Raw genomic sequence first — 13,528 nt, forward strand, 5'->3', positions numbered from 1 at the left:
TTAGTTACAGGGGCCGTTTTATTCCATCTGGAAAAAAATTGCAAATATTCACAAGAGTCTATACAATCTTAGGGACACCAGCCCTAGCCATGGCCCTCCTGGGTCGGTCGGTTGGTCGGTCAGTCGCATGCCACCCTCACACCCTAGTCCCACCCCCAACCCTCTCCCCAGGCTCCCTGCTCTGCTTCAATATGATCTCATCTCCAAGGCAGGATCAAGTCCGGATCCAGTCACAGCTGGGAAGAGAAAAAACAAAGGAGGTAAGAAAGATATCTACTGCCCCCAGCCCGGCAGGAGCCCACCACCCCAACATTCCACCCCAGCCCCCCAACTATGGCAGGATTCATCAGCCTTGAGAGGACTCACCAGCTGTCACAAGTGGATGTCAAAAACTCCGTCCTCCACCGCCTGCACCTCCTCCTCCTGGATCTCTATGAGGGTTTGGGGGGCATGAAGGGGGCAGGGTGATCACAGAGCCCACCCTAGGACCTGGGACCTCGGCATCTCTCCCTGCTCCTGCTCATGGAGGGTATCCTCCAATCTGGAAGCTGACCCCCAAAGCTCAGTTCCCCCGAATGACCTAAATGAGCTGAATGAGGCTTTTCTGACCAGTTTTTATTTTGCCTTTTTTTTTTTTTGGCAGTAATGTGTTTCGCTGGCATCTGTGTGGGCATTTCACCTCCTTGACCCCCAGCACTTTCAGAAGGCCCAATGCAAATGGGTTTTTTGTTTTTTTGCTTGTTTTCTCTCTGCCTCTTTTCTATTTTGGAGGCCCCCTCCGCCCCAGGTCTGCCTCTATTTTTGAAGTCTTACTGCAACCCAAACGGTTGTGGTCAACTGCCTTACCCCTAGTTTCACACAATCATTCAGACCCTTCTCGGCAAAACTGTCAGCTGGTACATGGCCAGGCAGCAAACTGATCAAACACTGGCAGAGACCATCCTTCGCTGCCCGAGGGCGGCCCACCCGCCCGCCTGCCCGAGAGGTTAGCAGGGCTCACGGGGCTCAGAGTTCCCGGATGCACTGCCGATCCCTCTCACAAAGTGAGAGCATGGCTGCAATCGCCAAGCCTCTTTGGCCTCGCATTTCCTCAGGAACAAGGGTCGCTCTCCAGCCTCGTCCAGGGCCCATGAACACTGTGTTACCTGTCCTAGCCATCACTGTTCCTGCACCTGGACGAGTTCCCTCTCTGTGGGGTGGGTGGTCCCGCCACGCCCCCTCCCTCCTCGGCTCCAGGCACACAGCTGTCCCCCATGCCATCTTACCTGGAGGCCTGGAGCCTCGCCTGCCAGGTCGGGGCAGGGAGAAGCTGAAGGCACGATGGTGGCTGTGCGTGGGTGAGGGTGAGGGCGCAGAGCCCTCCACACTCACGCTCTGGGCCCGGCGCCGACACTCCACCGACAAGCGGTCCTTACACTGCTTGTGGCAGTTCACACCACAGGCTGGAAGCGGGCAGACAGGGCACCCCGGGGCCAGCCAGGGGGGGAGACGGGTGGCATCGGTTAGCACACCTTCCAGGCCAGCCTGCATCCCACGCTTCTCCCCAAATTGCTTGCAACGCAGTCAGTCTCTGCCCGTTCCAGGGCTTTCTGTGCCTGGGCAAGCTGCCTTACCAAAATAAACACCCCCTAGGAGGCTAGCCCAGGCACCTTCATTGGTCTCCTTTTCCAAGGGGCACACTTGCTTGGTCGTCGCCCCACCTCACAAGTAAGAATCCCCACCCACAAAGTAAGCCAGCCTGGCGGGGGGTGGGGGGGAGCCTGCATGTCTGGCATCTCACCTCGGCATTTGAGGCCCTGCTTGTAGATACCCAGGATCTGCAACAGAGAAGGGGGCCGTACTGGTGGGCGGTGTTGGGATTTAGGGGTAACAGTTCTACCTCTTCCGGACAGAGGGGCTTCGGAGTCTTAGAACCCAACTCAGGGTCACACTGAAGGGCAGGTGGAAATTACAAAATCTGCTGGGCGGTGGCCGCTCCAGCAGGGGCGGGGCCTAGGGAGGAGGGGCGTGACCGAGACATCGGGGCGTGGCCAACTCTGGGAGTGGGCGCGTCCAGTCTGCGGAGGGCGGGGCACGGTGTCGGATGGGCGGGACCAGGCCCGCAGGTGGCGGGGTCAGACCTGAGGTGGGTGGGCCCGGGCCATGGTCTGAGATGCGCGGGGCCAGCGGCGCGCAGGGAAGGAAGCTCACCAGGGCTTTGCAGTGGCGGCAGGCGACCGGGCGTAAGGAGTTGCTCTCCTGGAAGTTGTGCACGAAGCCCATGCGGCCGCCCAGCACTGAGCTGGAGCGCAGGAAGTAGGAGATCATCTCCTCCCTGCTGATGCAGCCGTCCCTGCGGGGCGGGGGAGGGGTGCCTCAGTTTGGGTGCGCTTCGGGACCACCTACCACCAAGGCCCTAGCCCACCCCCCTTGAAAAGGCCCCGCGGACCACAAAAAAAAAAAAAAAAAAAGCGGGGAGGGGTGCGTCCTGGCCCAACTCTGATGTGGGGGCCTCCCGTACCCTCGATTGGGAAATACAGGGCTGCAGGGCTGGAGCAGCGGCCACCAGATTAGCTGGGCAAGCCGCACACGCTGGATCTCTCCCAAAGCAGCAGGGACAGGGGTCCTGCCTGCCCACTTCACGGTTATCAACGCCCGCGGAAGCACCAAGCGTGTTCCACACAGGACGGATGGGAGACAAGCGCTAGGGCCTTCTCGGGAAGTGGGGGGAGGGAGGCCTCTGCTGGAATTTGGCAAGACCACAACCGGGTCGCTCTTGCTTCTCCCTTCCGGAAGGACCCCCAGAACGCAGGCCAGCCCACTCGCCCGGTTCCGTCTCTGTGTTTCAAGGACAGAAGGAGTATGTATTCTGCACACAGTTCAACTCCCAGCGCTACCTCCAGCCACCGGACCTGTGCTAGCAGGTATGTTTCCCTGGTGAGCAAAAGGAACATTCCTGAAGCTTACGGGATTGTGGGAGTCATGCATGTAGTGGGCTTGGCCGCAGTGTCAGAGCAGTTGGCGGGGAGCTACTCCCATAAGGACCTGGCCTTATTTGAGACCCTCCACGCACTGCGTTTGGGCAGCCAAGGGTGGTGAGATGGCTCCTCCAGACCAGTGGGCACTGGGGCAACTGGCCACTTGGAAAAAAAAATAGATTCCTACCCTGCATTATAGAATTATCAAAACATCTGGAGAACGGGAATAATCTGGTCACCTTAAAAGGCTGGAGAAGGAGGAACTGGTTTCTATACAGAACACAAATCCAGGAAGCCAAAAAGGAAAAGACTGACATATCGAACACACGAGTTTTCAAATTTTATATGGAAAAATAAAAAGACAACATAAATGACACACGGGGAGAAAATATTTGCAAGCACATTGAACAGCAAAGGGTTAATACATATCCATTAACAGAGATTCTCTAGAAAAATCAATGAGAAAAAGACCAACACACCCGGTAGCATAATGGACAAAGAATATGAACAGGCAATTAACAGAAGACACATAAGTGGCCCATAAATATGTGTAAAAAGATACCCTACCCCCATTAGTATTAAAGAAATGCAAATTTAACCAAGATACCACTTGCCAAGGAGACTGGCAAAATTGTAAAGCTTATTATAGCAGCCGCTGTTGGCACAGAGAGTGGGAAAAGCGGGCACTTGTACACTGCTGACGAGCGTGCAAGCTGGTACAACCCCAGCCGAGGTCAGCTTGGCAGCCGCCCCCTTATTAAAAATGTGCATGTCTTTGGATCCAATTATCCCACTTCTAGGAATTTTCTGCTACAGGAATACTGGCCTGTGTGCACAGGGCCCAGGAGGGCCACGGCAGCCCGGGATAAAGTCACAACAAACGCCTGGCAGAGCCCCCGTGCGCATGTTACCAGGAGGGTGCTGGGGGGACACGGGGCGCCGACCCCGTGGGGAGAAGCTGGGCTACCAAATGAGCTCATTCTAGGTGACCTCCCATGGGAAAGACATCCCCAGGGACAAAGAGTTTAGTGGAAAAGAAAAACAAAGGCCATAAGAAAAAGGAAATAGACCACAACGCTACAAATGCCCAGGTGTTGAATAACAGTACACCAAGAGTGGCGGGCAATGCCTAGGTGACGTTGCAAGAGAGAAACCTCTCCACCCAACACTCACACACACCACCACCGAGTTCTAGAAGCAAGGAAGAAGCTTCCAGTTGAAGCAGGGAGCAGAGCTGGTCCTGGAGGGGCTGCGTGCAAATCTTCCTCCCAGAAGGACACAGCTGTTGGCTGCAATGCCCGCCCAGGGGCTGGGCACGAGGCCTGCATGAGGTGCAGTTCAAGCCCGAGAGTCCTACCAGCCTCAAGGGTTGCAACCTCCAGTCCAGGAAGCTGATCTGAATCTAGGATCCTGGCGCTACAGCACAGCAAGTTAAGACGCTGTGTGTAATGCTGGCATCTCATGTAAGCACTGGATGGAGTCTTGCCTGCTCCGCTTCAGATCCAGCATCCAGCTGGCCCACGGGCTTGGGGCTCTGCCCACATGGGGGACACCCAGATAAATCTCTTGGCTCCAAGCTTCAGACCAGCCCAGCCCTGGGCTAGCCTGCCCCTTGGGGAATGACCAGCAGATGGAAGAGCTCTGTAATTCTGCCTTTCTAATAAATCAGTTAATTAATTTTTTAAAATCCTGAGTTTGTCTATCCCCAGGAAATGAGGGAAAGAATTTACCTTTTTTTTTTCACTTTTTACTTTCAGTACTTTGTTCATCATGACTGTTTTACCACCTGGATGTTTGTTACCATGGCTTTGGAATGTGGGAGTTTCTGAAAAGCATGTTTTGAACATAGAGCAACATTTTAAAAATTCATCAACCTGGGATGGATTATAAATTTGGACTGGAGTTTTGTCTATTCAGCAAAACTAGGGGCACATGGTCAAGGTCACAGGGGGGCATCCTGTGTAACAAGGCCTCAGAGAGCCAGCTGTTTTCCCAAATTCTGGCATGTGAACTGTTGATAAGCTAATTCCAGGCCTTTCTTATCTACTCATTAAAACTGGCTGCCCACAAGTTGAGCTTGCCCACCCCGTCTGCCAGCTGCAAGCTTCACATATAAGGAAGCCCCTAGGCCATAGTCTTCACAAAATGCAGGTGGAGGTTCTCCCACCTGAACCGGTAAGGTTATACCAAGCCTCCCTCTGCCCAAAAGAACCAGGACCCTGAGGCCTGTACTGTGTGCGGTACAGCACCATCCCGTGAAGGGGCACCAGTTCAAGTCCCAGCTGCTCCACTTCTGATCCAGCTCCCTGCTCACACGCCTGGGCCCCAGGTCCAGGATTCTGGCTTCAGTCTGGACCAGCCCAGGCTGTTGTGACCACTTAGGGGGATGGACCGACACTGATGGAAGATTTTTCTCTTTCTCTGTTCCTCTCTTTGCCACTCTGCCTTTCAAAGACATCTTTTTTAAAAATAGTAATAATCAGAACCATCCCCACAGCAGGAGCTTCCCTGGCCAGGCCGAGGTCGCCGGATTCAAAGGCCTCCACTGGCCTAGAGGGGAAGTGAGCCGGGCTGCCTCGCCCACCCTCGGGGGCCCCCAGCCCTCCTCACTGGTTCTGGTCGAGGTCCCCAAAGGCGCTGAGATAAGGGAAATTCCCACGGATGATCTGGAACTCTTCTTGCGAGATATGGCCATCACCATCCACATCAAAGTTCCGGAATACAGACTGGGAGGGGGCAGGGAGAAGGCAGAATGTTCCAGACCTGGTTACCAAGTGTCCCCTCCACCTCCACTTCCACCCCCAGGGGCAGGGGCCTCCGTCCACACAGCTCACACTTCTTAGGGATCAAGCACTGGCTCTTGCAGGTGGCCCCTGGACTGGCTCTCAGCAACCTGACCCTTTCTGACCAGGACATTCACAAGCCAACTTTGCCCTCCACCCTCTACCAGCCCAGGCCTCCGGACAGTCTTACCTCCACCATCTTCTCAATGTGCTCCACCACCAGGGCCTGATCGAGCTTGGGCTTGGCTGTGGAGGTCCATGCCTCAAGAAGCACAGCGGGCCGGGGAGGTGGAGTGCAGCTAGTGGGGCTGCTCGGCTGTAAGGAGTATGGTCAAGGGCTGAGGGAGGGCCAGAACAATACAGACAGGGAGCACCCCAGGCCACTACCCCCCCACCCCAGCAAACCAGACACGTGGGGTAAGCTTCGAAGCTCTGGTGCTATCCCTCAGGCGGGGCGAGTGGGCAGGCTGAGGGACCCCTCTTACCGAGGACTTGGAGCGCGGCTCCCGCTGCAGGGACAGCTGGTACAGTTCGTCCTCCGTCTGGTACTGATCCAGAGACACCTGTGACACATGCCTCAGCTCACAGCCCCGCCTCCTTCTGGAACCCTCAGCCCCGAGTCTAGAACCCACTGCTCAGCCCAGACCCAGGGCAAGGAGCTCAAACCTTGTTCAGTAGCCCCAGACCATGACTAGAGAGCACCGCTGGGACCCTTGTAACAAGCTAATCCTCTGCCTGAGCTGCCGGCATCCCACAGGGGTGCCAGTTCAAGTCCCAACTGTTCCACTTCCCATCCAGCAACCTGCTTGTGACCTAGGAAAGCAGCAGATGGGCCCCTGCACTCATGTGGGAGACCCAGAATAAGCCCCTGGTTTCTGGGTTCTCCTGGCCCTGCTCTGGCTGAGGCAAACCACGTGGGGCCTGACCCAGAGATCCGTCTCTCCCACTCTCTGTAACTCAAGTAAACTCCCAATCTTAAACACAGCCCACTGCCAGCCACCCAATCCAGGACCCAGTCCACATCTCCAGCCAGAGCCTGGAGCCAGCAGCTAGTGCCCAAGGCCAAGGCCACATAGGCAGTACCAGGCGTACCTGCCCTCTCCCCCTCCCCCAGCTGCCTGCCATGGCCACTCACTGTGAGCAGACTCAACAGGTCTGGGTTGGCTTGCACAGGTGGCCGCAGGCTGGTCACCATGGCCAGCTCCTCTAGGATGCTAAAAAGCTGCTTCATCTTGGCCCCATTGAGCCGCGTTCGTGCAGGGTCCAGCCAGTCGGGCAGGGCCAGCTGCAGGGCCACCAGGTCCTTGAGGTGCACACCCAGGATGGGGAAGCGGAAGCCCACGCACGCTGCCAGGCGGCGCCGGTAGTTGCCATAGTTGCCTGTGGCCGTCACCAACTCAGTCAGTGCTTCCCAGAGCTTGGGGGGAGGGGAAGAGGGAGAAGGAGCAAAGATTCATGGTCATGCACACACGCACGTGCGCGCGCGCACACACACACACACACACACACACACACACGCAGCCTTGGCCATGAAGGGAACAGAGAAGTCAGGGACAGGAACGGGGAAAGGAGACCCCTGGGGGTCAGAGTTCACTCCAGGCCCTGGGTCCTGGAACAGGCTAGCAGGGAAAACCCAAGTGTCCAACACAATAGCATCCCGGCTGTTCCACTTCCAATCCAGCTTCTTGCTGATGTGTCCAGAAAGGTCACAGAAAATGGCCCAAGTGCTCCGTTCCTGCCCTCCACAAGGGAGACCACGACGCGGCTCCTGGCTCCTGGCTCCAGCCTGACCCAGCCCTGGCTGTTGCAGCCATTTGGGGAGTGAACCAATATATGGAAGATTCTCCCCACCTCTCTACTGCCTTTCCAATAAATAGATCAATCTTTTAAAGTTGAAGTCGGTGTAAAAAGCAAGCTTTCGCAATCCATGCACAGCTTTTTCATACTATATTTATTCCAAGGATTTCTGAAGACTTTTTATATGCAAGGACTTCCAAGTATCTGCACGAAAAATCAACTTCTCCACATTTTTATTTACTCGAAAACAGAAAGAGATGGAGATCCCAACACTGTTCACTTCCACCCCCCCAAGATAGTTCCAGAACCGCCAGGGAGGAGCCAGAAGCTCCACTGGAATACCGCCGTGGGAGGACAGGGCCCACGTGCCTGAGCAACACACCCTCACCTCCCAGAGCCTGAGCTGGGATCCAAATGCAGCCACCTGACATGGCAGGCGGGCATCCCAGCAGAGCTGCAACTGCTGCAGCCAGCACTGTGCCAGGTAAGTAAACTTCTCAAAACTTAATTCTGGGCCCGGCGCGGTGGCGCAGTGGTTAAGGTCCTCGCCTTGCATGCCTGGGATCCCATATGGGCGCCGGTTCTAATCCCGGCAGCTCCACTTCCCATCCAGCTCCCTGCCTGTGGCCCAGGAAAGCAGTCGAGGACAGCCCAAGGCTTTGTGGACCCTGCACCCGCATGGGAGACCCGGAAGAGGCTCCTGGCTTCGGATAGACACAGCACCGGCCGTTGCGCTCACTTGGGGAGTGAATCATGGGACGGAAGATCTTCCTCTCTGTCTCTCCTCTCTGTATATCTACCTTTCCAATAAAAACAAAATAAATCTTTAAAAAAAAAAAAAACCTTAATTCTGAGGTGGCCTGGCATTAACCACTTGAGCAAAACAAAAAAGATAAAGAAATACAAGCCTTGGCGTCAGGCAGGCCTGAGAGTCCTCATTCTGTTCCTATCACTGGGCAACCTGGGAAAGGCACTGATCCCCCCCCGAACCTCAGCTGCCCAGCACAGACAGCAGCAGAACCCTCCTCTCCCCTCCCACTCTCTGCCTCGCGAAGCTCCCCTCCCTGCCCTGTCCCAGGCACCTTGATGGTCTCAGGGCTCAGGTGACTGTGGGTCTCCTTGAGGCGCGAGATGGAGCTGTGACTCAGGCCCCCGACCACGGCCATGAGCGTATTGAAGTTCTGCAACTCCAGCAGCTTCTGAACCATGGATGGGGAAGAGGGGGCAGGGGCGTGAGCGAGGGGGGCCATCCTGGCCTGGAGGTAGGGGAGGGGAGCGTGGGAAAGGGAAGAAGGGGTGGGCACCTCTGCCACGTGGACGAAGTGCGTGATGACCAGGGCCCGCTGCGGGGCGGTGGGCTTGCCAAGGATCATGAGCTGTACCCACTGCGAGACGCTGTTGAAGAGCGAGATGAAGCGCTCCAGCACAGGGTTGTCCACCGTGCAGCCATGGGTCACGAAACTGTGATAGTCCTGGAACTGCGGGCGGGTGGGCAGGCGAATGGGCAGGTGCAACTCAGGCCTGGCCACCCTCCAAACCTCCCAACAACCCCCAGTGCGCCCCTCCTGAGTCCCAGCCCACCCAGAGCCCTGGGCCCAAGCCTTGGAGCCACACCAGGATCTTGCAGAAGGAGCGATACTCCAGGTAGGTGAGGTGTTCCGCCAGCTCCAGAGGCTCCAGGTGGTCGAACAACAGGGACATCTTGCGTTTTTTTTGCTCCACTGGGTTCCGCTGAGTCACCTGCCGCTTCCACTTGTAGGTGGGGCTGGGGTAGGGGAGGCGCAGGAGTAGTGAGCCCTTCGCTGGGACATGCCCTATGCCTGCTGCCTCCACACTCACACAGACAAGCCACCCAAGCAGACTGGTGAGCCACCGCTCCATGACTAAGGTCCCAGTCCTGCAGTTCCTGCCTGTGCCTCTCTGATCACACGTTCTGTGTTGGGCGCTGGGGAGGGGACAGAGAGGAGGCACCAGACCTGCCCTTGGAGGAAATCAAGAGTCCACGGAGGGACACAGACGCACAGGTCGGGGTGGAGTGGGAGTGCTTGGGACAGGAGCTGCAGACTGCCAAGGAATCTGAGGGCACCAGACAGCCTGCCCTGGAAGAGCCCTGAGGCTGCACATTCAGAGGGCGGCCAGCAGCGAACAGAGCAGAGAGCCACGGTGGGAACGGACTCAGCAGCTCACGCAACAGGCCCATGCAGCTGCCATGACGGAAGTGCATGTCCCGGGCAGTGGGCTCGGGGGACGGAGCCGGAAGGCCACACTGGGCCAAGCCGCTAAGCATCTCTGAAGGCCAGGCGAGGTACTCCGCAGGCAACAAGCAGCCACGGGCAGTTTTTCAACAACACAGTGACGTAACCCCTCACTCATTCAACACACATTTATTAGGTGCAGGTTGCGTGGGATGCTGAGCCCCAGCCCCACGGCTCCGGTTCTGCCCCCACGTACACGCTCTCAATGTCGATGAGGCTACTGTGCCGCCGGTTCCCTTCCTGGTCCAGCAGAGCCTTCAGTTCTTTAATCTGCTCAGCCAACTCCGGGTTCAAGTCAAACTCGGCAGGGAAGGCTGAGATCCAGTACCTGGTGGTGAGAACAGGGTCACTGGGCAGTGGGGAGAGGACGTCCTTCCTCCACCAGCCCCTTCCCACTCCCCTGCGACGCCAGACTGGACAGGCCCCCAGAGAGGACGAGGGTCCAGCAGCAGAGCACCCAGCAACCTCCTCCCACAGCTTCCTTCTCGTCCACAGGACTCTACATCCCCCGCCAGCTCTCTGTCCTTTCTCCTGGGGTCAGTCTGAGACCTCCTCACGAAGCAGGAGCCCCAGGAGAAGGGCGACTCACCTGACCAGGTGGCAAGTTTTCACCTGCAGTGAGCTGGAGTTGTCCTTCCGGGACTGTTGGTAGGTGCCGGAGAGTTAAGGATGACAAGGATGGGCAGGGCAGAGTTCCGAGGGAGGTGGGAAGCGGGGCGGGCCTGAGTAGAAGTTCTGGAAAAGGGTTCCGGGAGGAGGGAGCAGGTGGCAGTGGCTGTCCAGGTCCCACGAGAGGCCAAAAGCAAGCCCTCGCGCCACGGGGACGGGAGCAAGGGGCCAGGAGCAGGGCTGAGACCCAGGAGGGGGGCGGAGCCCGAGTCACAACGGGGAGGAGCCCGGGCTGGACCCGGAGCGCAGCTCGTCCCCCTGCCCCGCCTGGGCCGTGCGCGAAGGATATATGTGGAGCAGCTTGGCGGCCAGCTGCGAGGAGGGGATGTACCAGGGGTGCATCATGAGAAACATACGCACCAGCTGCGGGTCCCGCACCTTCCCGGAGTCATCTAACTCGCAAGGGGCAAAAGGCAGGGGGTTGGCCCGTAGTCCTGCAACGTGGGCTCCTCCCAGCCCCCCAACACACACACACCCCTGCGTCCACTCCCGACCCCGGGCACCCATTGCTGACCTAGGAGCCCAAGCCAACAAGCGCATTTGAAGGGAAAAGCAGAGTTGGGGGAGGGGAGCGGGTTAGGGCAGGGTTCGAGGCTTGGGAGCGGAACCAGCTGGAACGGAAAGGAGCCTGGGTTCCCCTGGGTCAAGAATCCAGAGGTCATTACTTCCTGAGTGCTGGGGGAAGGGGCACCCCCTTCCCCTGATAAGCCGCCACCACCTCCCACCATCCACCCCCCTTTGCATCAGCCGGAAACAGCTCCCAGGCCGGAGATGGCGAGTTCCTGCGGATCCCCCGGGGAGACCAGATAATGCCCCTCGAGTGCCTTCGGAGACCGGGAGCCGACTCCTTCCCCGCCCGCTGGGAAGGCTGCAGTAGTGGGCACTTCACCTGCAGCTGCGTGTGCGTCTCTCAAGCCACTGATGGGAGGAGGGCACTCCTCGCAGACGCTGCGTGGGGCGAAGCTGGGGGGGAGCGGGCGTCCGGGCAAGAGGTCCGGCCCGGGAGCGGCGTGCGCCCCCCATGGCACTCACCGAAGGCTTCGATGCAGCCGCGGAGCAGCTCCTCCACCGTGCAGCCCTTGTCCAGGTCCAGGGTGCACGCCATGGTGGCCGGCGCCCGTGGGCGAGGCCCAAGCGGCTCTGTGCTCTCGGGAGGCCCCCCGGCCCCGACCCCTGTCCGGAGAGAGGCAGAGGCGGGAGTCCGTGCCGAGGCGCGCTTCGGGGAGACCGGGGTGAGCTGGGGGTGCTGCGGGCGGGAACGGGGCGGGGCGGGCACGCCCCCTGCCGGGCAGGGGCGGAGTTGCCGGCTGCGGCCACTCCCGGGGTTAAACGGTCCGGCCTGGGATGCTGCAACCGCCGGGTTGGGAAACGGACCGCTGAGACGCTTCCGGCCCACCCGCCCTCGGAGCCGCGGAAGGGTCAAGGGGCTCCACCGAGAAGGGGGCGCGCCGGGGTGTCCCGCCCGCCGCAGGCCGCTGCTCTCCCGGAGGCACCTGCAGCAGCACCCCGCAGCTCCGCTCCGCGCCCCTCCCGCTTCCCTCCCTCCGCAGCCTCCCCTCCCCCGCACGGTTATTTTGGGAACCCAGAGCCTGAGGGGACCTCGGAGGAATTTCTCCCCGGGATGGGAGAAGGGGAGTGGAGAGGAGGAAACCCAGGCGTCCTGCCCGTCGCGCTGCCTCTCGGGGCGCCCTAAGGGGAGGGAGGCGGGGCTGGAGCGGCCCCCAGGGGCCTGCCTCTGGGGAAGCGGGCTGGAGTGCAGGGCAACATTCCTGGGGCGGGTGAGTAGGGAGCGGGCTCTCCGCGCCTCCGCCGGGGTGCCGGCTCGGCCTCTGCACGGACCTGCCTGCTCCCTAGCCCGGCCAGGGCCGCAGCTCCCACCCCACCGCCACCACGCCGCACCAGGGAACTGGGGGCGCACGCGGAGTAGGGCGCCCGGAAGAGGGCGCTAGTGCCGTGGGTGGGGAGGGAGAGCCGGCCACGCCAGCAACTCGGGTCGCCGGTGCGATCCTGCACATTCCTGCTGGGACACACACTCGCGTGAGAGCCTGGTTATCCACCAGAGACCAGGGACCTACCCTGTGGGACAAGCGAGCCCCTCTGGCCTGCTGGCCGGGCTCCGGGCATTTGCCTGCTGTCGGGCTGTGTGGCGTGCACAATGGCACCCACGCCAGGGCACATGTCCCCGGGCACATGTCACCCGTGCACGGGGTCGCCCCCGGGACCTGCGGTGCACCTGAGCCAGAGCCAGCCATCCCCCACCCCCTATCTCCGCCCACCCGGGTCTGCATCCAGAGCAGCGCTGACACCCGCACACGTGTGCACGCAGACAAGCCGGTGCACTGCAGCGCGCACACGCCCCCCACACGGGCACACACCCCCACTGGGACTCACACCCCCCCCCCACACACACACTGCGCGCACACATCCCTGCAGCTCCCCACCCCTGCACCCCGGGGGGGCTCCAGTGCCCTGGTTCCCCCTACTCCCAGACCTAGCAGAGCCCGGCCCCATGTTAGGGTACCCTCCCCCACACGTGTTCCACACACCCCGCCACCAGCGCTGGGGGTTCAGAGAAGCCCCTCCAGGGAGCTGTCAAGTCGACTTGTACGGCCCGCCTGTTCCTACCGCTCCCTTGCCGTGTGACCTTGAGAAACACTTGGCCTCTCCGAGCCTCTATTTTTTTATCTGTCAAATGGGGGCTCACGGGGGACGGCCCCATGGAGGAGGAGCCCCATCCCGCGCGCGGATGGTCCAGAATGCCTGGGTCCTTTAGGACATCTCCCTCCGACCCCACGAGCCGAGCCGCACAATGCCCACCCACCCGCAGCCCGAGCCCATCCTCGGGGTCCGTCCTACGAGTTGGGGATTAGATGGGGAGGGGAACCCTAGGGACCGCGCCCTCCTCCAGCCGGCGCCCCGCCGCGCTCGCTCGCTCGCTCACTCACTCTTGGGACCCATGGCCAGGAGCCCGCAGCCGGCCCCGCCGGCGCCAGCTCGCCGCACTCCCGCCCGCCGGCCTCGCTGCGGCTGCGGCTCCCGCCCGCTCTCCGCGCCGCGGCCCCGCGCC

General features: G+C 59.9%; 1 protein-coding gene across 1 annotated transcript; it reads right to left on the reverse strand.

Annotated features, from left to right (window-relative positions):
* On the reverse strand, nucleotides 1-13,493 carry RASGRP2 (RAS guanyl releasing protein 2). The gene is made up of 17 exons (XM_040971133.1): nucleotides 13,407-13,493; nucleotides 11,494-11,634; nucleotides 10,751-10,853; nucleotides 10,382-10,444; nucleotides 9,989-10,120; nucleotides 9,152-9,302; nucleotides 8,842-9,015; nucleotides 8,620-8,736; nucleotides 6,876-7,157; nucleotides 6,226-6,303; nucleotides 5,931-6,056; nucleotides 5,568-5,683; nucleotides 2,191-2,332; nucleotides 1,781-1,817; nucleotides 1,266-1,442; nucleotides 367-431; nucleotides 1-236 (listed from the first exon to the last, which is right to left on the reverse strand). The coding sequence occupies exons 1-16, from the start codon at nucleotides 13,417-13,419 to the stop codon at nucleotides 373-375; spliced, it is 1,911 nt and encodes a 636-aa protein (XP_040827067.1). The 5' UTR covers nucleotides 13,420-13,493; the 3' UTR covers nucleotides 1-236; nucleotides 367-372.
* Between the last annotated feature and the right edge of the window lie 35 nt (nucleotides 13,494-13,528).

Source organism: Ochotona curzoniae, unplaced genomic scaffold (assembly GCF_017591425.1).
Source record: "Ochotona curzoniae isolate NIBS_2020 unplaced genomic scaffold, NIBS_Ocur_1.0 scaffold_4937, whole genome shotgun sequence".
Lineage (NCBI taxonomy): Eukaryota > Metazoa > Chordata > Mammalia > Lagomorpha > Ochotonidae > Ochotona > Ochotona curzoniae.

What these genes read in the sequence shown, in the direction of transcription:
- RASGRP2 (XM_040971133.1), bottom strand. An exon ending in TGAGCCCTGAGACCATCAAG is followed by an intron (nt 7,158 to 8,619) that starts GTGCCTGGGACA and finishes CCTCCCCCCAAG; the next exon opens with CTCTGGGAAGCACTGACTGA. An exon ending in GCGAGGCTCCAGGCCTCCAG is followed by an intron (nt 432 to 1,265) that starts GTAAGATGGCAT and finishes AAACCCTCATAG; the next exon opens with AGATCCAGGAGGAGGAGGTG.